Source organism: Myiozetetes cayanensis, unplaced genomic scaffold (genome assembly GCF_022539395.1).
Source record: "Myiozetetes cayanensis isolate MyiCay16 unplaced genomic scaffold, myiCay2020 scf6-25, whole genome shotgun sequence".
NCBI lineage: Eukaryota > Metazoa > Chordata > Aves > Passeriformes > Tyrannidae > Myiozetetes > Myiozetetes cayanensis.
In genome coordinates, this window is record NW_026087853.1 from 53,122,557 (window position 1) to 53,149,728 (window position 27,172).

The 27,172-nt window shown below is 38.7% G+C and overlaps 1 protein-coding gene across 2 annotated transcripts in view; it reads left to right on the plus strand.

The window, feature by feature from the left end:
• The first annotated feature begins 500 nt into the window (after positions 1–500).
• The window catches only part of PARVA (parvin alpha), a 35,185-nt gene continuing 8,513 nt past the window's right edge, over positions 501–27,172 (plus strand). The window contains exons 1-11 of one of the 2 annotated variants that reach the window (XM_050335500.1): positions 501–841; positions 11,370–11,459; positions 11,558–11,628; positions 12,260–12,362; positions 14,271–14,411; positions 16,382–16,497; positions 21,389–21,447; positions 22,506–22,525; positions 23,918–23,979; positions 24,628–24,696; positions 26,452–26,553. In XM_050335500.1, coding sequence (XP_050191457.1) covers positions 814–841; positions 11,370–11,459; positions 11,558–11,628; positions 12,260–12,362; positions 14,271–14,411; positions 16,382–16,497; positions 21,389–21,447; positions 22,506–22,525; positions 23,918–23,979; positions 24,628–24,696; positions 26,452–26,553 — 861 coding nt within the window. In that variant the 5' untranslated portion in view covers positions 501–813. Of the gene's footprint in view, positions 842–8,390; positions 8,485–11,369; positions 11,460–11,557; positions 11,629–12,259; positions 12,363–14,270; positions 14,412–16,381; positions 16,498–21,388; positions 21,448–22,505; positions 22,526–23,917; positions 23,980–24,627; positions 24,697–26,451; positions 26,554–27,172 lie in introns of those variants that run through there. The other variant, XM_050335499.1, reaches the window with a different exon arrangement.

Here is a 27,172-nt window from a genome sequence, read left to right on the forward strand (position 1 = left end):
TAGTGTTCCTCTTTGGAAGGACCTACAGACCATAAAACTAGTTTATTTCTTACCAGTAGTTTATTATTCTTTTGATGGCTCATACCTCTCCTTTCCTTTGCTTTTTAGCTTTTTATATGCCTTTTACTGCTTCAGAGCTTAATCCTCATTCCATGTGAGTTTTGCTAATTATTTCAGTTGGGAGGTATTTTTAGAGAAAAGGGTACTGTTACCAGGACCTGAATTTGGTAATATCACATGTGCACCTCAATTCTGGAAACAAGCTTCAGGGATTCTGCAACTCCTGTTGATCAGATTCTGTTTCACAAACAAAAATATTTCCATGTCTGTGCATAGACTTTTCCTACACTTTGAGGGGAACTATGACTTTATTCAGTTGTAAGGCAAAAAGGTACAAATTACCTAGGGCAGAAACAGACTGTGATTACTAAAAACATGTGTTTTACACTTGCCCTTTGAGCACTTTGTTTAGTTATATGACTGATAACAAAAGCACACAATCAAAACTGCATCACAGCCTTCAGAACACAACTCACCAAGCTGCAAAAAGCAGATTTAGTTTCTTTTGCAGATGGTCTATGAGTCTCATGTGGCATCATATTAAATTATAAAGGCAGTCAGTCGCTTGTTCTGAAGCGATGCTCTGAGCTGAGAGTTGTGATGTGCTTGGACCATTCTGTTGAAAAACAGGCTCTAAAGCTAATACAGCTTCTCTGAAGAGCAACAGCAGAGGGGCCTGTGAGGGGCTTCAAACACCTCAAGGACTGCAGTCCCCCCTGTGATGCACTATGAGGGTGGCCCAGCGACCCCACGATGGGCTGTGGAGCGTTTTGCCCTAAAGGTAGGAGACTAGACTGACTCGGTTTCTGTGATACTTTAGGAGCATTGTTTTCTGACCTTGTGTATTTCAATGGCAGTTATTTTTATTTTGTAATGTTTTGGAGATAAGAACAGGAGTATATTTTCTTTGTACCATTGTCAGACTTTGTTTTTCCTGGGTAAAAGAGGAGGAAAATACAACAGTTAATTTTGAATGCTATTCCATGAAAATATTTCTGCAATATTAGTGAGATTAAATTAGCTATTTCATCCTAGTGGTATTTCATAAGAGTATAAGTTTCTGTTAGCTTCAGTTTGGTACAAATTCAGTCCTTAAATAACACTGGCTCCAGTGTGAAAACAGTGATTTTTATCAGCTGAATTTTCACTCAGAGCAAGCTGTAGTTGAAAGCATTCTTGGGATAGAAATCTTCAAATGAGCTATGTGTTATACAGTAGGTAAGTTTTAATATTCATGCTTATTAAAATGAAAATTTTGTGGTATTATACACTCTCTAATAGGAACAGAAGGCTGCAGATTATTTCTGAGAAACTCCAAATGTGTTGGTGCTATGAAGTAAAACCCATTTAAGGTTATTTAGATTATTGAGATGCAGGTTTTGGTATGTTCACCTGCAAGGTAGGAAATACAACCACAACTACTACTGATATGATTGCTCTTCTTGCTGAAATTGATACATTAGTAATGACAGCAACCCGTGAAATGCATTTAACAGGTAGGAGTTTACACAGTGATGTTTCCCTTGTCTGACAGGTCTTGACAGGTGGTAGCAAGTGCTGCTCCAAACTTACAGCTTGTTTGGGATTTCTTGGAAAAGTCAGTTGCAATGCATGTGCAGTTCGGAGCTGGTCCTCACAGTAACGTGTGAACATCATAATCGGATGAACTGTTCAATAAAGTACTTTACTTTAGGGCATTTGGGAATTGGAGCAGCTGTTGGAGTTTTGTAAGGAAATAAGCGAGATTAGGAATGCACAGGAGGGTACCGGGCAGGGCCTGTGAAGGGCAAGGCACAGGGCTGGATGCAAATCATTACTACTGGTTATATGGAAAGAAGGATGTTCTCTTTGCTGTGATATGAATTTGGAAAGCAAAAGTATTCTTGTCCACTCTATGTCAGGCTAAGTGTAAAATTACAGACAGGTAAGGCTGTATTTTTAAGTGCCAAGCTTCCACTTTACGAGTACAATTTATGTCTCCAGAAAGGAAACATGTAGATGTATTCCTTCATCTAGAATTGCATCACTTTCAATGCTGCAGAATGGGGATAATGCTGGTTTTTTCTGTTGGTGGCATGTTAAATGAATTAATTCTGTTTAAGGGATTTGAGAACCTAGACTGGAAAATGTTCATTTATTTCCTGCACAAATTGAGAACTAACTCTGCTTTCCTAGGCCAAACATAGTTTCCAGTTTGTGCTACCAAAGTCCTGTCTTGCATCATCATCTTACACTTTTGTGTAAATATGTTTTAGGAGAATAGCACAGCCATACTACTAATCACGCCACACTGTGATTTATGTCAGCTGACCAAAGTCCTCCCTCTAGCCAGGGATTGCCACAGCCCTAACATTTCTGTCCCTGAAATGGCCTTTCAAGCTGTATGGCTGGGAAAAGCAGAAGGACTTCCACACATCAGATGTGCATCTTGCTGGTGCACACTCCTGTGAGATAAGGATGGGGAAGCAAGTTTACCTTTTCTGCAGTCCTTGTTGTAACAGTCAGAGCCTGAAGCTTTTCTGCTCTCAAATACATATTAACCTCCCCATTGGCGAGAGAACCCCAAAGGGCAGCTTACTCTTCAGTGTGCTAGAAGATATATTTCTGCCATTTTAAGGTTTCATTTTTTTGCCTTTCACCAAATCCAGCCCATTTTTTTTAAGAATGTATCTGGGTTTCTGTTGATCCAGCCAAAGCCACAGCCTTGTTTTTCCATGTTGAAGGCCTGTCTTTAGATCCCAATTCCCAAATTAGATCCTGATTCTGTCCTTGACAAGAAGCTTCAATTCCCTAGGACGTGTTGCAGAGATTTTTAGAAACCGTCTGTGTGGTAGGCACAAATAATGAACATAGCAAGAAATTGAACATCTTTAAAGTGGAGGGGAAAAACAGGATTAGATGTTGCAAGTTAATTCTCCTTTGTTGTACTGAATCTGAGAACCATGGTTAGATGCCCAGGGTTGATGCAGAAGGTAGCAAAAAATGGACTGCAAACTACCAGTTATGTAAATTAGTAATGCAACTACATATTTGTATTCATAATTATTTTAATTTCTTTGAGTGACTCTTACCCCATCTTTCATGTGTTTGCTACTTGTCCAGCCTTGGTGTCACCCCCAAACTTCATCGTGGTTGGCTTTGACACCAAAGAAAGATCTTAAAGTGTGAGGAACTCTCATAAGATATTAAGGTGGTTTTGGCTTTGTTTTTTTTTCCTTCTGGGGTGTAGAAATGCTTGGCCACTTACCACAAATCTTTTGATCCTTTGTCACAAAGTCATTCCTTGAAGACAACAAGATGCTTATCTTAAAACACAAATAGCTCTAAGAACTACAGTTTGAAAATAGTGGCCATGTGTGATACATAAACTATTTTGCAGTCTCTGAGAAGGGACTTCAACTTTCCAGTAAATGTAGTAAATTTTCTATTTCTTTCAAGAAAAAGCAGTCATCTAGATGACTGAGATGCAGTAGGTCTGACACTGAACTTCTTCTCCTTCAAAAACAAGGCTTATATACACAAGCAGAAAAGAGCAAGAAATTCAGGAAATCCTCAGCTTGCTACTAGTGTGCCCTCACATTCCTAAGAACTATTTTTGGGTTTTCTCTTAGGAATAGCTAGAACTTGTTGAGCTGGGAAAGACTTCTTGGAACAGATCCTTGGTTTTGTCTTCTCTGCATGAGTGCCTCATGTTGATGTTGGAATAGCTACTATGAGCTGGTTGGTGATTCACAAAATGAGGCAAGTCAGCCCTACAAAATCAGCTTCTCCACTCCACAATGTTTGGAAAAGAGCTGTTGCAGCAAGCTGTTGAGCATATAGGATGAACAATTGCCTCCATTTGCTTTGGGCTAGGACTGCACCAAGAGGTCTGTCTGCCTCTCCTTTGGATATCGCTACCTGCAGATTTGTTGTAACTTGAGAAATATCAAAATATCAGTGATAAGGATAAAAATGCTTCCTCTTTCTGTCTCTGTAGTGCCAAGTGCTCTGTGTAATTGTGAGATACCTCAATAAATCAGTTGAGAGGTCTCTCAATACTTACCTCAATAAGTTGGAAATCTCAGCTGTCAAAGGATTTGTTTCAGTAAAATACTTTGAATATAGGGATACCATGAGCAGATCAGCCAACAACCTGCATATGTCTGTTTCACAAAGACCCTGTGTAGGTATCTGAGGCTGCTTGGAGTTTTCAGACTGGGATCAGATTCAGCACAGCACATTTTGATAACAACTTGGAATGATCACAGCATTTCTCCATATGCATTATTTATTCTTCAGTGGGAGTAAAAATTAATGTCAATTGAACTTCTGTCTGTATTTGTTCCCAAAGCTGCCTATTTCTTTTTTTTTTTTTTTCAGTAGGATTTTAAACACTCCTGGAGGGTGACAAGCTTCTCAAAACATCTGCAGATACTGCTTATGTATTTTAAAAGATCTGTTGAGAGAATGTGTTGAAGGAATGAATGGAATGACTGGCATCTGTGTTAGCTTGACACTGCACCACTTATCACCTCTTAGAAACTACAGGAAAATTCAGAGAAAGAAGGACTGAGTTTGCTCCCTGATTTGTTGTTTTTTACCTACTCAGACCAGACATTTGTCAGTCTATGGAGGCTTTTCCCCCCACTTTGCTTAATTGCAAAAAAGAAAGAAACAGCAAACTAGTCACTGAGGTACTTCAGGGTGACTTCAGACTTTAAAGAAAGTTCAAGGCAATAAGCATTTAATTTGTATTGCATACATGAAAATCAAATCATTGCATTTCTCCCATCTTTCTTTGTGAACAGCATTACTCCTGTTCTTTTTGTGTGCATGCCATGTTTGGTTTAATGGAGAAATGAGAAAAGAAAATAGATTCTTTTTTGGAGACTGAGTACTAATGCAGAAACATTAAAGACAGGCACATTGTTGTCAGCCAGTTTGCATATTTATTTACTTTTACAAATGGTTGGCTTGGAGTCAGCAGTTAATGGAATGAGAATGATGTTCCTGTACAGATCATTTCCTGAGAAACATTTTCAATTACAAACATATCTCTGCTTTTCTTCCCTCATTTGTTATGTCTTGGAGAATAAATGGGGAGTAGCATTTACAACTTAAGGTTTATGTTCTGAAGACAATTTTAACAATGATCCCCACATAAAAAGGCCCTTTTGTAGTTGCAGACATATGTTTATGATGTTTTGTGCTGTGAATATCAAATTTCTGGTGGACGCTGTGTCACACTCTGCAAACTTGTAAACATCTATAAATCCATTGAATCATTTTAGTACCATGTGTAATGCAGATTTATTGTCTTTTGTGTGGATTTCTTTTGTTTTGGAGTTAGAGCTGAGCTGCCAGAATCCATGTTGGATGAATTACATATTCCAGAAAATTAGGCAGTACCATTTTAGATTAATATTTTCTTTTCCCTTTGTGGACTTACAAGATGCACACGCACAAGTATTAGAAACTAACATTTTGGATGGATTGCCCAGAAAGCAATTGCATAAGTTTGCTTGACTAAATAGCATCATTCTATAAAAGCTCAAACTAAGACTTTTTGAAAATGTTTTTGCTATTTTTTTCTCTCGTTCTCTACTGTCTGAGGTAATTTTGATCAGTTTTCATATTTACCAGTACAAATCCAGAATTACTCCACTGGAATCATATCAGCTTATAGAACTGGAGTATGTGAGAGAGAACAGGAATCACACTGAGCCAGTGAGCTGGTATAAATCAGCATAAATCCACTGAAATCTATGCAGATAGTCATTTACACTCAAGTCTGCACTGCAGGCTATCAAGTCCGTAGAAGAAATAAAGCTGCTCTTGTGCAGGAGTGGTTACAAAAGCAAACGATCAAGGTCATGGGCATTTACCAGAAATTTGCACCCAATAAAGAGAATATGAAACAAAAAACCAATTTATCTAAATCTGACTCAACTGTAATTGAGTGTATATCTTACATAAGAGCAGTAAAGGTAGTTCTTGAAGAAAATCAGTGTTCTTCTAAACTGCCTATGATTTCTGGCTACGTATATAAATGTATGTAGCATAGGTATGCATGTTTGAATGTGGGCATATATACAAATATCCAGTGTTATTCTGGCAATATGAATGCAACCAGCCTTCCAAATGGTCCAAAGAATAAGCTTAAGGTAGAGGCATGACATGCAAAGCTACTGCCTACCAAAACAGTTTAAAATATCAGATATTTTTTGACTTTTTATAGAAAGCTTAAACTCTTGGAGTCATGGGAATGACTCAGCTTCCACAAAAAAAAACAAAAAACAACAGACCAAAAAACAACAAACTCAACTGAAGCACATGCAACCTTCAAAATGGCAGAGAAGACCTTGAATGGAAAACTCTTAGACTAGAGAAAGAAAGCAGTTAAAGAACTGCAGAAATGTTGTATATATTTATGTAGGTGTATGTGCATATATTTAAATCTCCTGGTTTTGAAAGATTGAGGCCAGAAGTATCATGGCATTGTGCTCCTCCAGCATTAGGGCTCAGTTCTAGTTAGTCACACACTTCCAGAATCGATCCATTACTGTTGTAGCACTTGAGTAATTTTAGTTTTGTAAGTACGGAATCAATTACATGGGAAGACATGGCTGTAGCACTCAGAGGAGAGACTATTTAACACTACATCTTGCTGTATTTATTTTATGATTCTTTGGATAGATATGCTAAAATATGTCTAAACCACAGAGTGCATTGGGTGATGTGGCATTTCTGAGCTCGGTTAAATAATGAGATGTGTTTCATTCAAATCAGAATAATGTTAAGCCCTGAATACTAAATAGGGCAGCAAAAAGCCTTCAGCACACAAAATAAACAAGTAAAAAACCCAAATGAAACTGTCTAATAAATACAACGTGGAGCAACAGGCTGCATGCACTAGAGGAATTAAGCCAATTTAAACCGTATGGGCAGTGCTCCACTTTCAGATGTGCTCGGCATCCAGCAGTTCGAACGGCAGTTGAATGCACGCATCAAAGGGCAGAGCCTGGCTCAGAGCACCAGCGTGGATTTGATAGCATAGGTTTATGACCTTGTAATCTTAGAGCATCTAAAACAGTAAGAATTCCATCCAGCTTAAAATAGCTGCTGTAGCTGCTGTTGATACTGTCTTGCGGGCTCCCTGGCTCTGGGGCCAAATTTGGTGCTGGCGTGGTGGGAGGAAGTCTGTTGACAGCTGATAGCAGTGGAGTTGCACTTGATTACATCATAATAAATCTGGCATGTGGAGCTGAATCAGAACTCTGAGCAAAAATGTCCATTCTTCATCCAGAGTTAAAACTGGGACTTGTCCATTGGCAGTCAGCAGAGGTTTGTCTGGCCCATGTATAACTGTTGCTTTTAAGGGTCCTGCTCTAAAAGTACATTCAGCCCCCAGTTCCACTCAGCATGGTGACTGAAAAAAAAAGCCATGAAGGACTGGATTTTACTCTCATGTCCAAAAGGATAAAGTCTCTAATCCTACCAATATAAGCATGATGAGCATAAGTCCCATGGTAGCTGATGAACTGGGCTGTGTCTGGGTCACAACAGAGGATGAGAAAAGAAAAGTGGTCTTAACTCTAATTGCTGGGGTCATCCAGTGGCCAAGCATGCCCAAAGTCAAACAGGCAACTCTGTGGATACTCTCCTTCAGAGGAGCTGCCGCAGGTCCCAGTGCACTGGTCTGGCTCCTGGCACCTGGTGAGGTATTCATGAACTGCTGCAGGTACGTCCCCTCCTCCTTTTCTAGGGCTTTACACTGTAAGACTCAGAGTGGAGGTTTTACTAATGCTCCAAAGTAATTCCTCAAAGTATTAAAAAAAATTAGATTATTTTATTTTAATTTCAGCTGCTGCAAAAATTGCCCTAATACTGTGTTCTTTGTTTTTATTAAAATACTAAGTTGCTGAAGTGATTTTCATGAAAATTAATTAAAACAAATTAATGAAAGACAGCTGAAAAATGGATTCCTCTTCTGAAACTGTGGTATGCAAACTCAACCTCAATCACATATTTGTGGTTCCTCTACAAACACCTAAGTGTATAGCAGTGATTTGTCACGTTTGGGTTTTTTTGTGACAATTCTTAGAAAGTGAGTGTATACTACATAGTACATTTTCCTGCCTTTACATACAGCTTGATGTAATGCATGTGCTTACCTGCTCCATTTAGTAGTATTACGAATCTGTAGTTAAATCTTTACTCTTCAGTGTTGGGAAAGAAATGAAAAGATGCTATAAGGCTCAGGCTTTCTCCATCATGTTTTCTGCTTGTAGGGAACAGGAGGGCAGGAGGAGTCTTTATTATGGGATTAATACTAACCTGGGGCAGGGCTTGTGCACTGTAGAATGCAGTGGCTGAGGAGGAGCTGTCCTCTCTGCAATCTGGACCCATGTGGGATCTTTGGATCATCTGGAGGTGTGTTGGGTAGGTTCTGCATATGTGTAGAACTCTGGCAGGTGTGCAAAATGTATTTGCAGTTTGGGTGAGCTGCTTACAGCAGCCTACAGAAAACAGGGCTTAGCCCCTGCTGTACAATAAATATCACACTTGCATTCTAGAACACATCAATGTATTAGTTCCCTGTGTATGTTTATTATTATTTTCCTTGTATTTTTTGTTCCCTTTCCATGCAAAGATATGGCAGGGTTTTGTTTGATTTCTGTTATTTTCAGAAACTCTGGTAATATGATGAAGGTCATGTTATTAAAAGTAGAATGTAATAGTTGTGCACGTTGGAGGACAAATGTGGGGAGGTTCAGTGGGCCTTGTAAAGAATTCCTTACATAACGTTCAACTTTGAAAGGTCCACTCAGTCTCCTTGGAGAAGTGTCAGCTCTGCCAGCGAGTCGCTCCCTGGAGAGAGGAACCAAAAGTTTTCATTATTGTCCTTCACTACGAAAATGAGCTGACTGCTTTCTCCAGTGTGTCTTGCCCAAGCAGAGCTTTAAGCCCTTTGGGACAGGGGAGCTCAGTGGAGGCAGTTGGCTTGAACAGATTTTAGTTACTGTGCTCCCTCTTGGGATTGATGTGAAAAACCCCCACATTTTTTGCTTAGGAACTTTTGTGTAGAAGTCCTCCATGAACTAAAGATGTCAAAACAGGAAGACCTCCACATGGTCTACCCACTGACATTTTTATGCCCATAACCATTTGGAACCAAAATAAAAATAAAATCAAAAAAAAATTTAAATCAAAGAGGTTAATAAAACCAACAGTTATTTTCTCCAAGGAGTGCTAACAATTCCAACAATTGCCATTAAGTGTAAACAGTTCCTGAGATTGTACATGCTAGACCAAATTCATCCTTGCTATAACTCCTCAGAACTCAGTGGACTTACTTACATAAGGGATTAATTTGGTCCATTGCTCTCAGCCATCAGTTTTAGAGAATACACAACAACCAAGGGAACTATTGTCAACATTACTTTATGACTCTTTAGTGCTGCTCAGTATTTGTATTTTAGAGATATACAAGCAGGGTGTGTGTGTGGAATGAAGTTACGGGTTCAGTATTGAAGGCAGTGGATTTTTCAAAGATGTTTTTGTTCAGTTGACAGTAATAAGGATTCCAGCATTCACAGCCATGATTGCTGTGAATCTTACATAGATGCCTGAATACAGCTGCATACATTCTTGAAACATGCACAGGCATTTCATCTGGCAGACCACAAAACATTTCACGAAGCGTAGAAAATATTTGCAGAGTTTTAAGTCCTGTTATCACACCAACTGACTGATTATCACAGTGTTCACATGAGATTTAGCTACACTTACTGCACACAGGAAGTTAAGGCAGAGAGGTAAAACTTCCAAAAGCTAACTTTTGAGTCAGTCACAAAACACAAGATCTCTAAAGTACTTTTCTGTTTTCTCCCAACCTAAATTGTTTCTGTAATTTTCAGAATAAACTGAGGAAAGCATCAGCCAGTAAATCTGAACTATTGGATGGTGAATCTGTATCTGCATCTGTACATAAATCAAATACATTAGTTCACATCAGAAGGTGCAGAAAACTACCTAAATCTACAGGACATATGTAGGATCATTGAATTAAGTTGTTTAAGTTTAAACTATGGCTGGAACAGATGTGCTAACAACACCTTTTAAAGGTCTGTACACTGGAAACTGAGTGATCAAAACAACATATTTTACTTATCGTTCATAAGACAGCAATCCTTTTTCCTGGTTTGATAAACCAGGTTTGCACTGATTTCTTGGTTACAAAGCAAGGTACAAACTTGTGGGTTCCCTCCGTGCACAGTGCTGTGAGTTTTTCCATAGCAGTAGGATTAATATATTGGCTTGTTTGTATTTATTCTTGTCTGTTAAGGAGGCATGTTTGGACAGGAAAGGAGAAGTTTTTGTCTTTGCAACCTGCTAAAGCTTTGGGTCACCCAGAGGAATGAATGAATTTGCTCTGAACTGTAGCAGGTACAGAACTAGTGACAGTCCTCCTATTGCACCAGTTCTCTGGATCTTTCTGTTTTTATGTTCTCAGAGCATGTATTACAAGAAGATTGATTTTTGTAGTATTTGGGGGCTTTGGCTGAGTAAGAACTCATCTGTATTTCCTGACAACTGCAGATATCTTCAAACTATGGGATCTTGGATCACTTCCCCTACTCCTGTGTTCAAGCTCTTTCTCAGCCTATTACTGAACTCCACACTCAGACAGTACTTTTGAGCGTTCCTCATCTTACACCTGTGTCTTGCTGCTGTGATTTGTGCTAAGGAAGGGCCAAGGGCACAGGCCAGAAGCATCCCAGAGCTTGCTCTAGCTGGGCTGTCTCTGACCTGAGCAATGGAGGTAGCCGAGAGCTGCAGCTGCACCTTCAGTCCTGAATAGTTTCTCAGTGTGGCAACTCCTGCCTGGATATATAGCCAGGCCCAGCTCTTCTCAAGTAGCTAAACTTAAAGTATTTCCAGAGTAAGGGTGACATAGCTGAGAGCAATAATCATTTCCCTCAGCTAAAATGATTCATTAGTGTTAAAATGTCAGGACCATTAAAATGCAAGTGAGCCTTTTAAAATTTGAGGACAATGGGCCTTATCCTGGAAGAGATTTGAGGCAATTGCACAAATTCCAGTACCATTACCCATGAAAAATTTACTCATGCAAGTAAAGGTTTGTTGGCTGGACCTCCAATTTTTGTTAGCAATCATTTATTGCTGTAATTACACCTAGTGGTTTATCTAATAGTCATATTCTTATAAAGAGATTAAGACAATTAATTCTACTTCTAGCAAGAGTGAAATAGTAAGTAAAATTAAATTGAAATTTGACCAAGCTCTTCTTTTTTATTTCCTAGTATCTGAATTACAGGAAGAAGGAATGAATGCCATTAACTTGCCTCTCAGTCCAATTCCATTTGAACTAGACCCTGAGGACACTATGCTAGGTAATTCACAACAATTTTACATCTCAACATAAAAGCTTGATGTAAAATAAAGTGTCATGCTGTAATAGCTACTAATATCTTTCTTTTAAACCTTCCAGAGGAAAATGAAGTCCGAACAATGGTTGATCCAAATTCAAGAAATGACCCAAAATTACAAGAACTAATGAAGGTAATGAAAAGCATGTCAACACTCTCAGGAAAGTGAAACTATTTTTTTAATTCTACCCCTGCCTCTTTCATTTGAACACTTCAAAGCACTGGTTAGATATTAATTAAATGGAACCATGTGGTGTGCACATCCCAGTGAAATGGGCAGGTCATTTGCTGCAGAATCTTTCTGTAAATGTGGCACAGAGAGACTCAAGAATTTCAGTTTAAATCCTGAGTCCACATTCTCAGTGCCATCCCATCACCAACATAAGATCACACTGGCTTTCCCTCGTCTTTTTGATTCTTGAGGTTAGAACTTTAGCAGGATGCATCATTAGATTCAACTTCACAACCTTTTGCTTCACAATAAAATGTTAAAATGCAACTGAAAGCAAGGGAAACATTTCACTCCAGAAGGCACTGAATTAATTGGTATTTGTCTAGACCTTGTGGTACATTGGCACAGCTGCCTTAGAAGGGTCTTTCTTGAGTCTTTCCCGTTTGCTTCTCATGGTGTTTCAGGCTGTATTTTGAGCCATTGCAATTTGGTATCCTTTCTACTAAGTATTTTCATCACTGTACAAAATGACATGTGTTTTAAATTGCAAATGAATAGTGTATAATACTGCCAAATTGTGTTTCCCATATAGGTATTAATTGACTGGATTAATGATGTGTTGGTAGGAGAGAGGATTATTGTGAAAGACTTGGCTGAAGACCTGTATGATGGACAAGTTTTGCAGAAATTATTTGGTAAGAAAAAAAATATACATGCACGCTGTAAGGCACTTTGTCAATAAGTGGATCTCTTATTCCTACTTAGGAGCCTCGGTATCATCTTACATTTATGCCACTAAGTGATACAAAAATAGCATTGTATTATGAGGCCCTTGAGCAATAGGCTGCATGCACAGTCCTCAGAGCTGCAGTGCAATGTGTGGTGCTCTGCAGTTGATGAGAACAGCATAAAGCCTACCTGGGGTGCTAGAGAGGGAGGGTTCTTGTCTTGGCAACAGTATTCACTCCAATTAAATTTATTATCTGCATATGTGCTGCACAAACTTAACCGTGTTACAAGTGGAAAGTAAATTTGAAGGAAAGGGTATTTTCAGTACAACAGTGGATGTTTTTAATCTCTGCTCATTCTATACTGTAGTTTATTCACATTGTGAAGTTCCTCTGGAAAGTTGGAATTTCTCTCTGATTTGATGTCTGGCTTTTAACATTGCTGAGGTAATGGTGCCCAGTGGACTGCAAACTGAGCTTCAGTTGAGAAACAGATAGAGAAAAGAAACTGCTAATGCAGAGCTGGCATGTGCTTTTTACAGTGCTGGCTTGGAAGCCATTTTCATAGTTATTACAGCTCATAAAGTCTCCAGTAAATTTCTTTTCAGTATCTTAAATGAATCTTGAAACATCATGTGAGCACTTACAATAAAGACTACACAGACTATTCCCTTCTATGAATGGTTGAGCTATTGAATATGTTGTGATGGACTGGATATGCCCCAGACTGAGCAATTTGATTCTCTTAGGCAGACCTCCAGTGACCTCACCCAAAATACAAAAAATGCATATCAGATGCAGCCTGGCTCTTAAATGTGCGTATAATGATCCAGCATTTATATATTTCAGTGGAATCTTTTCCATTACCCTCAATTCCTTGTGGATCAGGTCTATGCTAACTGAAGACTTTGGTCTTGTTGTGAGAGTGATTCTGAGGAGGCACAAGAAACCCATGGAGACAGCAGTCTCTCAGGCAGGATTAGAATACAGCAGGGTTAGGAGAGAGCAGTCTCTTAAACTGGTAGCTCAGGCTCGCTCCCTATGGGAAGATACTCAGTTCCCTTTGATGAGAATAAGATCAGCTCTTACCAAATAAGATATCTCTTAATGAGATATTCTTTCATAGAAGTAAATTGATAGGTGACCAAACAGTTTTTTCTGATGTCATCATCTTATTTCTAAATTTTCTTTGCTTACTATTTAAGTGTAAACACTGTGCCATGTATGATATACATAGCAATCTGTCCAATCAGTAACACACCAATTCATAAAGTATCTTAAAATCTACTGCAAATTTTGAGTGCAGAAAAAGACTGTGGTTTCATAGTAAGACATTGCCTGAGGTTTTAGTTGTTTTCGTGCCTCCAAAAAACTTGTTTGCATTTCTTTGGTGCATCCTCCACCTCTATGAATATGGAATCACTTCACTTTTATCACAGTTGGGCCAAGTAAAATTTTTTAATCTCCTGCATCTGAGGTAGAAGCTGAGAGGCTGAGACTGATGAAACAAATCTGAAAGGTGGTATCTGTTTCCTAGATTTGATGGTCTGCTGTTCAAGCCACTCTTATGCGGAGTGATATTCTCTCATGCAGTAGCAATAGAAGTATTGGGCCATACTTCCGAGTCTGGTGCTCCCTGAAGGGAGTTTCAGCAAATATTTGTTAGCCAGTAGTGTGGCATAGAATAATACTTGGCCTTCCCATTGGCAATGTGTAACTAAAGGGAAAATATGATCTTATCTTTAGGTGCTCAGTAGGGTGGGGGAAAGTGGATCTGGAAGAAAACTTAAGATAATTTTAAAACTAGGAAATGGAATGTCTTTGTATTCTTCATGGAGTTGTCAATTGGTTTTTCTGTTTTTTCTGTCATTTCAGAGAAGCTTGAAAGTGAGAAGCTGAATGTTGCAGAAGTTACTCAGTCTGAAATTGCTCAGAAACAGAAGCTACAGACAGTGCTTGAAAAGATCAATGAAACCCTTAAACTCCCCCCAAGAAGCATTAAATGGAACGTTGACTGTAAGTTGTGTTTGCTATGCTCTTCTTGTTTGTTGGCAGCTGGGAGTCTGTAGGTGCTATCTGGAATTCTGAAATATCCAGTGATAAGGGTGAGACTGAAATCTGTTATTTATGGTAGGACCTGCTCCGAAGGGCATTTCCAGATATGGTACACTCTACCCTCTTTGGTGGTGCTCAACCTTCAGTTTCAATGAACTGTCTTTTCAGAGTCTGTCAAAGTATGGTAGTTTTGCTCTAAAGTCCATGTGCATACCAGCTTAAGTTTTCTGTTACCAAATAGGTTTGTTGAAACAGGCAGGTACCTGTATAAATACAATAGACAGGCAGAAGGAAGGTTAGGTCCTAGAACTCTTTGTCTGTGTAAAATTTGCAACATAGATAGGAGTAATATTTCCTGCTCATTTAAGGCTAAATCTGAACTACTAGTTTTGATTACAAAACTCTCATCAAGGTTAGTTCTGAGTCCTTCCTGGTTTATGCATTAAGAATGAATATAGCAATATCTAACAGAAATGCCTTCAGTGGCCCAACACAAGACATTTTGGTGCATATATGCTGCAGAAAGCAGGTTACCAGTTTTAGAAAATTAGGCCTCTTAATCTGTTTTAAGTTTGGTTTTTAGAATCATTTTATGCTGGTGAATACCTTGATCAGTACATAGCGTTTTTCCTGTCTCCTGTACCTGTTTTGAGCTGAGCAGTTTTGTATCCTGTTCCATTCACAACCAATTAGTGAGAGGGAGAGAAATATCACAAGGGATGAGGAGTGAACATTAGGCATTCTGACTTGCTCCTTTGTGTGGTCCTGCTGAATTTTCTGGCCACTTCTCTTTTCAACCTCCCCCCAGGTTTTTTCCATTCTCTGTTTTGCAGCTGGAGGCAGGGTGTGTGGAGTGGCCTGAAAATTTAACTTCTAGTTTTAATTTAATGTTTTACATGTGTTTTAGGGCTGAAGTAGAGATAGACAGCAGCAGCTGGACCCAGCTGTGGCACACACCAGTGCCAGGCAGACAGACATCTTTGTAGTGTTCTCCTAAAGCACCTCATCCATGAGCACTGGCACTCCAGCAAAATTTGACAGCAAAGCCACATTTTATATGAATTGGTATCTCCATGGCATAGTTGAGACTTGCATTGGAAGATAATGAAGAAGCATATTTTAGTGCTTTACCAGTGAGATAAGGTAGGAGTTATTGGTTAGTTCAAGACAAGAAACTTTTAAGTGCACTGTACTGTAGCTATGAAAGATCATTTAGGAATACTGTTCTGGGAAATGCAAGAACAAATTAGAAGAAGAAAGGCAATAAGAATTAGAAATTACTCACTTTCATATCAGTGGTTTGATACTTGATTAAGGATTTCCTACAGCATGGCTTTTGATATCTTGTAAGTTGTGTTAGTGTTAAGTACTCCTATGAAACCTGCTGTGAAAAAGCTTCAGTAACAGAACTGTAACAACTTCATGAGGAATGTTTGAGTCATTGAGTTTAGTAAGTTATTGCTTAAGACTTCTGCCAAAATAGGCTCGTTTATCATCCTGCAGACATTGTGACACTTAAAAATGAATAAGTGCATGTTATGAGTACAAAAATATCTTTCTGATAGTCCATAAATCCTTATTGAAATAAAAGGAATAAAGGAGAGGCAAGGAGAATGCAGAGACAGCACTTAAACTGCCGTACATGAAATCTGGCTTTTGGATTAGCTTTAGATTTCCATCTACACAAGCCTATGGCATCCAGACGTGTTGCAAAGAGTAGCACTTCAGTGCTGACACACGTTGCTGACTGGGTCTCGTTGTCACAGCCTGTTGAGCAGAGGAGCCTAGAAGAGACAAAGTGCCTTAAAAGTGCCCCTGGCTCCAGGTGGGAAGAGGAAAAGATTCCCATAATTCCTACATCCTAAGAAGTAAAAAATATGTGCCCCAGTTACTTTGCAGTTTGTAACTTTTGCTTTTGATATCTATTTCAGCTGTTCATGCTAAAAGTCTCGTAGCAATACTTCATCTTCTGGTTGCATTATCTCAGTATTTTCGAGCACCGATCAGACTCCCTGATCATGTGTCCATTCAGGTGGTTGTTGTGCAGGTAAGAGGGGCATTAAACAGCTCTTGGTAGTGTTGTGAAAATGACTGAGGGGTTTCTTGAGAAATGCCTCTAGAGTTTCTGTTTGGATGGGCATGTGTGTGTCTCTTTGGCTGGCGAGAAACACATGTGCATCTTCCCTGCTGACAGTGCTTCAACCAGAAAAAGGCAGAAGTGCTTTCCCAGATTGAGCTGTGGCTCAGAATATCTTATTTTGATTGTGAAGTGGCCAGACTGTGACATTAAAAATATATGAAGCATTATTATTGTTGGAATGTGTTTATCACTCAGTGTGATCTCTAGAATTATTATTTTTCCCATTTTTTGACGGTCTTCTCACTTGTGTAGAGATTCAAATCATTCTTGGCACTGAATGATGAATTGTCACTGTTTATTACATTCAGATTCATGTTAGGTGACTAAATATTCTTTTTCAGCCTTGTGCATACTAATTTAGTCTGATTACAGTGTTGGTTTTCTCATAAGCACGCAAAAAACCCCCCATCAACTAAATCTTTTGTGTCAGTCAGTCTCCTTATTAGAGCCTCATCCATTCAAACTCTTTATGTTATTCTGTTCATCATTTTTCTTTCAGCTGGACTTGTACGTGCCCTATCTTATTTGGCCTCTTCCCATTTAATCTGCTTTTCTTTCTCTCCAATTAACTTTGCCTTTATTTTTCCCACTGTAACTGTCTTTATTTATGCCTTTTAGCTGATGTTACCCCAAAGTAATTGGTGGAAAGAGCTATTGCTCAAGTTTTGTGTGACTGAAAATCTGTGAGACAGATCTGAGAAAGTAACCGCTCTTTTTTCCAGCATTCAAATGGGACAAGTTTTGTAATTTGGGGAGAAATCTGAAGGAGAGTCTGGTAAATGTATCACTGGTGTCTGGTGATGACTCATTGACTCTCAGGTTCTGCTTCATGGGTTTCTCTACAGATAATGAAAGGGAATCCCAGAAATCTGCTTCAGAGGAACATAGTTTTCAAGCACTTTCCTTTGGCTATTGTAGATGTATTATTTTCACTGCTTTATCTCAAAGTTCCACCAAAACCAGCTTAAGAAATTGGGAATACAGTGGGCAGGACATCTTTATGCTGAGAAACTAAACAAGAAAAAGAGCACAGTCCTACAATAGAGAAGCAGATCTGCTGTCACTCCACACATCCAGACAAAATTCCCATTGAAACCAATGGATATAATTGTCCTCCTGTTTAATAGGCTAATGTAGTTCAACAGCAAATCCACTGAAGTCAGTACAGGTAAACCAATTTAAAAACAGTAAGTAGTGGGAGAATCTGGCTCACTGCTTTGCCTCTTAGTTGCACAGCTCAGGCTCAGGCACCAGTAATTGTGGAGAAAGCATTTGCAGCAGAAGAAAATCCAAGTAATGTTGCAGAAGATTTTGTCCTGCAGACCCCAAACTGGGTGAAAGCCACTCAGTGGAACTCCAAAGCTGTGCTTATTCCTGTTAATGGAGGGTGGAGGCCAGTATACTTACTGTAATTGTTTGAGACATTTATCATTTTTATTTTATTGCGAGTGGGGTTTTTGTGCTTATTTTTAAAATCTGTCTTTTGTGTCCCGTGGAACTAATTCTATGTAAAGCATCATGTACCATTTGAACTCAGTGGAGGTTTTAATCAACAATCGGCAGATCCTAAAGCCTAGTTTAGTGGTCAGACTTGCACACCTCAAGTTCTAAACTCTCATACATTCTGTAAAGTAAGGTCAAGCCTAGGCAAACTTAACAGACTATGCGGTAGCTGGTTTTAAATTCTGTTGTACATGGTTCGATGAAGAGAACAGTAGAGAAAGAGAAATAAAAAGAACACAGTCCTTTTATGAAGTCTTTAAGAAGGACTACCTTAGTTCATTTCATATTTTTTCTAGGTGTAGAAACACATAAAATCTGAGAGTTGCCGTGTTGGCTGGGTGTAGTTCATTGAAACAGAAACAAAGATATTTGTGAAACAAAAAAATGTGCTCATGCCCAGCAGGTTCTTAGGAAAGCTTATTTCCTTTGGCTGTTTTGTACAAAAGCTGTTAGCGATGAGAGTAATATGAAATCCACGTTAGGAGCTGATTTGGAAAAAAACATGATAGTTGGACCTTCTGTAGCTACTCTGTTATGTTATATTATTTTCTTTTCTTTCCATACTAATGGAATGAATAACTTTGAACAAAGCCCAGGCTTTGTTTGATCGTATCTACTGAAACAAGGGAGAGCTTTTTTGGAGAGCTGGATCTTGTCATCATGTTGCCTCTTTTTAAAAATTATTTATTTATGCCATCCGTGAATGACTAGATGACAGATTGTTTGTGTGCAAGAGATGTAAGTCAGAGAGTATAAGAATGCAGTGGCAGAGCAGCCAGTATGGCTGCAGTATATTTTAGGACAGCACTTCTTGGGTGCATAAACTACTCTTAGGCAAAGCTAGGAAATTAGTGAGACTAGATGAAGGTGTACATCACAAGCTTAGTTGGAGATCATTGGTCACACTACCCGGAAAGGTCTGAAATGTTTCAGAGAAGCTTTGGCTCCGTGTTCTCAAGAAGTATTTTTCTGAACCTCTGACAAATGTGTTTGTTCTTTCAAGCTCTAGAATAATTCTGCATTTCATTTGGGGCAATTATAAAACATGATCCTCCAGATGACTGGATAGCAACAATACATAGGCAAAAAGCCATCCAAACAGTGGGAAGGTTTTCAAAGTGGGATGTTGTCTGGGAAAATTAAGCAGTTGTCCCTCAGTTACATAGAACTGCTGACACAAAGGGAGATGAAGAAGAGACCTTTTGCATTTCCAGACATCCTACCCAGATTTCAGATGTATTTTTTTGTTCTAGAGGTAGTTGACAATTTAAAATGGTAAGTGATTAGGAAGATCTTCATGGCTTTTTGTGGAGTCTTTCAGGTGTGAGGGAAGAAAATGCCAAGCTTGTCCACTAAAGTCTCCTGTTGTCACCCAGCTTTTCTTGGGGAGTCTTAATTCATGCTTCGTTTCTCAGTGACTTTCAAATAATAGATGTTGATTTTTATAGTTTGTTATTTCAGTTGTAGCCACTGTTGCCTTTAAAGAACATGCTGGGCAGTCTTTCAGTCCTCAGAAGGACCTTTTTCTGCTCTCATACTACCACACTGGTCACTGAAAAGTACAGATACCATTGCTGTGGTGCTCAACTCTCCTAGGAGATGAGAGCAATAGGGCTTTTGCTGCAGAAGGCATCACTGGCATGTCAGAGTCATCATGAGGAGAAAATAAAAGTTTCCTTTCACCCTGCAGCAAGGGGAAAACTAAACAAAAATCTTAGAGAGGAATTCTAACTGGCATTAACATGAACTGGATTGTAAAGTATGAGCACTTACTGCTGTCTGCACAAGCTGGAAGTGAAGATAGCCCTAAATTATGTCATTTTTCTTCAGATTTTCAAGGTATGTGACTGAAGATATCTCAGCAGCTGTTCTGTGCCCCCAGTGTAACACGCTGGACTCCACTCTGTCTTTCTAATATTCAAAGATCCTTCTTGAATGCATTTTTTACTGTGTTCAAGATACTTAGTAACAGGACTTTAAAAAATATTGTAGAAACCCCCTAAAACTACCATCTAGCTAAAAGGACAGTTTAGATTACCCCAGATCCTGGTCTGGAGTGACCCAGCTGTGTTCAGCTTTCTTGCAGAAAGACAGACATTTCTTCATATATTTTAGTAATGCTGTATAGAAATAACAGTTACAAGGCTGGCTAAATCCTCAGCACATCATATACCGAGGACTGCCTCAGGTAGGGATGTGCTATCTTCTCCAAGGCAAGAAAGAGCAGCAGCCCCAGTTCACATGCCAGGAAGGACTTTTCCAAAACATTATTCTCCTTTTCTACATAGAAGGAAAGTCTAGGAGCAGCATAAATTTATTTTTCTCATTTCCTTTTATGACAGGGAGTGAAGAATCGTGAATAATTGCCTAATGTCTAGACTTTACATGCAGTCGTCAGCATTCGCCTGACTTTTTTTTTCTTTATTGCAAAATTTTAGTAATAACTAGTGAATAGAATTAGCAGAGAGAACACAAAGAGAGGCAGAACATATGTGCGGTATTTACACCACCGCCAGATGACTGCGATCAGCAGCATACTGGAAATAATGTCAAACTTTTCAACTTCTTCATTTTCCGACTGACTCAAACGAGCAGCCATTTGAGTTGGGTTCTGCCATGTTGTGTGCAGCCTCTGAACAGAGACCACTCAGCACCACGTGCGAAGGGTTCTCACATCTCAACCTTGGAGTCACCGCTCATATTAACCCCCCAGGTGACTGGGGTCTGGAGCAGGCTGGGAGTGCAAATAGAAGCTCCATTTTGGTTTTCCATCAGAGGCAAATAGAGCTCTTTGTCTGGAGAGCAAGTCAGAAAAGGGAAGCACTGAGGTAAAAAAAGAAAGAGTATGAGCGGGGCAGAGAGAACAAATGGCCTGGGAGCAGAGTTTTTGCAAAAGAGAAGCACGGGCACCATCTGCCAAAGCTGTTCATTGAAATACAAGGTTTAATTCAGCTCACCTAGGCATACCTCTACTAAAATACTTACATATGGCTTTAGGTGTTTCAAATGCCTTGCTGAATTGGGGCCTTTAAAAGAAAAGTGAATTAGGAACAATGGAGAAAGGAAAAGAAATACTTCCTTCTACAGGTGGAGTTTCAAGTTTCTCGTTAATGTACAAAAGAGTTTTCTGAAATACTTACAAGGTAAAATAATATATTACTGTAAGTTTGTTTAAGAAAAGTTCTTGTTTTTCAAACTTTTTATCTAATTACTTTTCTGGATCACAAATAAATTTTTACCGTACCCTAAGCATTAAACTTTGCTGAGAAAAATGTCACTTTTTTATTTTTTCCAGAAACGAGAAGGAATCCTCCAGTCTCGACAAATCCAAGAGGAAATAACTGGTAACACTGAGTATGTCAACACCACTTTTGCCAGCAGTTCAGTAATTGAACACAGATGCGTCCCAGAAATTCAAACATTTGCTGATATTTAGATTTCAGTATTGGGGTTCCAGGGAAGATGATGCATCAGCCACTGACTGCATTTTAGCCTTTTCAAGAGCTGCAAACATGCATCTAAAAATACAAGAGGAGAGGGAATAGAGAGGAGAATTAAAAACAGAAGACCAGGGTAGATGAGAAGATAGAGTGAAGATATACAAAATCTCTGCTCTGTATTTATCTGCTATTAATTTATTTTTATTATATTTATTATTATTTTATTAAATAGTCCTTCAAACAGACAAGAAAGATATGCCTCACTCTTTTCTGTTGGTTTTGACTTGATAAAGAATGAGATTTGTTCAAAAAGGGATGTGATGTGACTATTTTTAGGTAGTTTTGACTTTGGGAATGTAAAATGCCGGTAGTAAGCCCTGTATGTGTCATCTCACTGAACAATTTATAACAGAAAAGTTATTCCAAACGAACAGAGAACAATAGTAGAATATTCTGGTTTCTAGTTGAATGGAAAGAAGCTGTACTATGATTTATTTTATCTGTATGGATTTGTTTATGTGTGATAGTTATATGAGGGATTAACTGGAGCAAAATGCTTCAGTCCTTAGGAACCCTACCCAAGCCTTGTTTTGGCTGCAATTGTGTTATAGTTGGTGTGGTAAATTCATCTTTTAAGGGGAGGGGCAGGTTTTCATAAAATCAACATGAAAAGGCCTTCCTCACTCAGGCAAGGTGTGTTGATTTGGTTCAAAGTGGAAAATGTGAGATTTGGCCTCCTTGAGACTTCAGTGAAGCCAAGAGATATTATGCTGATAGACTCCAGACTAATCCAGATCCTCAGTTGGCGTAATTTAATGACAGTTTTCTTAGTTCCATGGATTCACTCCAGTATCCACCAAGTTGAAGATCTGACCATGTTCACTGTTTTCTTTTGCAGCACAATATCTGCAAGTGAATTATATATAACAGTGTTTTGTTCTTTTTCTTTTTCTTTTTTTTTTTTTCCTATAGGGCTTTATCAGGAAGGCATGGTAAGTTCATTTGATTATTATCTTTTCCTTGAGGCAGCCAAAGTACACATTAGTTCTGCAGTGGGTGGTCACTTTGATCACCCTGCAATGAAGTAGAGGATTTCAAGTTGCCCTGGCAAATACCTGCACCACAGGCTATTATGGCAGTTAACAAAAGGGGGAAAAAAGCATCAAAATCAGTCTGACCGTCTTTAAAACACATTTCATTGCTTTTCAGCACATGTTAATTTGCAGGTGCTTTGTGGTTTAACCTCCAGAATGTTACTGTAATAGTATTAATGGTTATAAGTTCCCAGCATAATGTAAAATGGTGGCTTATCATGAAGCAGCTGGTGAACATGATGATATTCTTACATCCGTTACCTACTTACACTTTGAAGACTTGGAGTCATCTTTCAGGAGCCCTACCCACCATGTAAAGTCCTGTGCCTGGTGTGTCTTACTGCCAGGACTGAGACTGGCCAAGTGCCTGGACAGCAGAAAACGCTCACCTGAGCAGCTCAGGTAGAGAATTTAGCTTTTACTTCTTTATTTTTTTTAGGCCACCAAGAATTTAGCTTTTTCTTCTTGTATTCTTTCAATGGCTGCCTTGGAGCTGATTTAAAAGGCTTTGTGAATGACTTCTTTTCCCAATAATATCCCTGAGCAGTCCTACTTTGTATAAAGTCCGACTTCTATAAATGCCTTTGGATCTCCTTTAGCTTTTTTTTTTTTTTTTTAATTGAGGAATGTGAATGTAACTGTTTATGGGTCATTTGCTATCATTCAGGTGATTGTCAAAATGGAAAATGCTCAGAAAAGGCTCTGGTGGCTTTGTTTTAATTATTTTTTCTGTTTTCTTCAGAAGGTCACCACAGTAGCACTCCTGTCATGCTGCCTTAGGTTACCTGTACTGCTGATAATGTCCTAAATTGCATATCAGAATGGCCCAGAACATCTATACGAAGGATTGTATTGCAGATAATATCATAGGCCTGCATGAGGTGCTTAACAATGCAGTCAGTGGCCCATGGGGAAAATCTTCATCTGTAGATGTAGTGGCTCTAATGTAAACTCATGGTGTTCTGCACAAAATGATTTGGTTACTTAACTACCTGTATCTGGCTGTTTAAGGTTTTATGCATAACTATTTGTTCATTTTTGAGAAATGGGGTCATTAGGCAATCCAAATCCGACTTGAAAACTATTCTTTTTTTAAATAATAGTGAATAAGTTACCAACAGCTTACAGCAAGAGAGCAGGATGCAAAATACATGGTACTTGCAATACAGAGACTATATTGAAACATTCTGCTGGCTGTGTTGTCTCAAATGAGTATGTCTCTCAGTAAGTGTTTATTCTGCACTGCAACAAGTGCTGCTCAGTATATTAATATCACTGAATGTTTTTCAGAAAGAGATGCATTCGACACTTTATTTGACCACGCTCCAGACAAGCTCAATGTAGTGAAAAAGGTTGGAAGGTTTTTATTTTTGAAATACATAATGTGTGCATGTGCATTCTTGAGTGTCTCTATGTCTGTAGTAAGTGTGTGTGGATAGAATATGTAATTGGCAGAGTTATGCATACATTAAATACAATTAAGATTTATACTTAAATATACAAATTCACAATTATGATATTACTTTTTATTTAATGTTTAGCAGCATGAATTTAACTTTGGAACACACAGTAATGTATGGTTATCTAGGGTCCCTTCAAATAAGTTCTCACAAAGTGTATGTTGAGTAGAACCCAGCTGGTACATTGGCTATACTGATGCCAAAGAGATACCCAGTTTACAACTACTAGAGGTCTGACTTAGAGTATTTTGGCTGCTGTCAGATTTGAGTGGAGTCCAATTACCTACTTCCCTGTAGTCTGCTACAAGTGTTTGTTTTCTATGTTTTAACAGTATGGTTTTTTGTATTATCACACTTGTTTTATTTCTGTTCTTCATTCTTGGAAAATTATTTTTTTTTAATGTCACATTTCACTTTTAAAACTTAGAGACTGTTGCAGTCTCCTCACTCATACACTCTCTTCTGAGTGGAGTTAATACTGCTTGTGTTGGACTGCTGCCCTACTGAATATGCCTTTACTACACTGTTTTCATATTTCAGACTCTCATCACCTTTGTGAACAAACATCTGAATAAACTGAATCTGGAGGTGACTGAACTGGACACGCAGGTAGAATTTTATAGGCTTTCTTAAAGGGAAGAGATAGTTGCACTATGTTATGCTTTATGCCCCAAACTTCATCCAGAAATTTCATTGAATTGTTATTGAATGTGCTCTAAGATGTTATTTTAGCACGAAACCCTTCATTTTTAAATATTCTTATGTGAGAAAGACCCTCACCAGTTAAGCATCTAAACCAGTTTTGTGCTTTCACTAGCATAAAAATTAATTAACAAACGCTACCCTTTGGGTGCTGCCAAGTGCTCTGAGAAGAACCTGCTTGTTTTGGTCAGGAAAGAACTCTGTCCGCTTGGTTTGATCCAGCATCAGGCTGAGCAGTTGTTTCCTGCCTACCTTTCCACAAGCACGCAGTCACATGGGATTACAATGGCTCCATTCAGTGAGATACATTCTCCAGAGTAAAGCTACTCAAGTGTACAGGCAGCTGTACAGCTGGGCTGCAGGCTTGATTGCACCACAGAAATAATGTGGTGCATGGTCTTCTTTCTTGTCCTCAGCTGCTAAATTGGCTGAAAAGAAGCTAAAAGAAAAGCTTAATCCTGCTGTATTAATACCTCCCCATGTGAACAATTGCAGCAGTTATCATAAGAAAATTATGGGGTCTGGCAGGAAGGGGTGGTATCTGCACTGTCAAAAAAGCCCAGGTGTCTTCAGGTCAGGCTTTATTTTATGTCTTGATTCATGTTGTTAAGAATCTCTGCTTTATTTAAATAGCTATCAATCTGATAGAGATTTTTGCAAAGGTAAAATCAAGATTTAGATGGAAATAATGTGTAAAGGCTTTCAAAAGGGCATTCCCTATTTCTGCTTATTGTATTCTTTACTTTGGGGAAAAATGTGTTATTCAAATGTACCTAGAAACTCCTTAAGCATTTATGCAAAACAGTAATACCTAAGATGAGAGACTGTATTTCTATCAGTTGGAAGAAAATTTACTTACCTCGTTAAGGTGATAGGTTGCTTCAGATAACTCAGTTTGAGTGTGGAGATACCTCAGTGCACTAATAGACCTGATGTCACAGGGGTAGGATTGAGAGACCTTTGACAAAACCATGAAACATAGAATGTTTTGGGTTGGAAGGGACACCTTCCACAAGACCGGGTTGCTCAAGGCTCCATCCAGCCTTGATCAGTTCCAGGGGTGGGGCATCCACAACTTCCCTGGGCAACCTGTTCCAGTGCCTCACTGCCCTCACAGTAAATAATTTATTCCTAATATCTAATCTAAACCTGCCCCCCCAGCTTAAAGCCATTCCCCCCTTGTCCTGTCGCTACATGGCCTTGTGAAAAGTCCCTCTCCAACTCTCTTGTAGTCTCTTTAGGCAGTGGAAGGTGCTACAAAGGTCTCCCTGGAGCCTTCTCTTCTCCAGGCTGAACAATCCAAGCTCTCTCAGCCTGTCTTCACAGGAGAGGTGCTCTGATCATCTTCGTGGCCTCCTCTGGACTCGCTCCAACAGGTCCATGTCCTTCTTATGGATGTTGCTGGTTTTTTCAATAGAAATGAACATCTATCATAGCAATTAGACATCTTCCACTGTAATTACGGACACTAAAAATTAGACATAACAAAACTAACTAATTAAATAGAATCAAAGAAGTGAGATGACATATTTTAGTTGCAATTTAAAATATTTGTTTTAGTAGTTTGTTGACAGTTCTGCATTAGACAATATATATCTTGCTCATTAAGAAAAACAATGAGATATTTTTCAGGAAATGTACTGAGAAATGTCTTTTTTACAGTTTGCAGATGGTGTGTACTTAGTCCTGCTAATGGGTCTCCTAGAAGGCTATTTTGTTCCCCTGCACAGCTTTTTCTTGACTCCTGATAGTTTTGAACAAAAGGTAATTAGATTGCATTTTTCTATTAAAAAAACCCAAATATATAAACATGTCTAGTTTTATAAGGATGACATAAATTTTTCCACATAGATTTTTGATGTTAATAGTTGAAAAAAAGGGCTGTACTGGTAACCAGGCATTTCCAAGCATTTAAAAAATTTCAGTATTAATACTTATCTGGAATAAAACAGAAAATTATATTAATGATGGTGTGGTTAGCAAGTCTTAACAGATTTTGGCAGCCACTGTGCGATGCTGTCATTGCACGAGACTTACTGTTCATTAAGTGCATATAGGATTACATACAAGAATTGATGACAGAACTGATTTTTTTTTTATGTCCAAAATCCAAGACACATTTAACATTTGAAAAGTTTAATGGATTTTGGAAGCATAAAGGCATATATGTACAATGTGTCAATTTGAGACCAACCATTACCTCAGTGTCTGTTGCTATCCAGGCAGTTCAGCTGTCTGTTCAAGACAAGAGAACTTCATGGGCCATCGTGTTCCAATTTTCAAACTTGAGGGAGGTGGGCTATTCTTACTTGTAAGTAATTTTTCCATGGATAATGTTAGTTCATATGTTATCTTTAAATTATTTTTATATTTCTGAAATCAT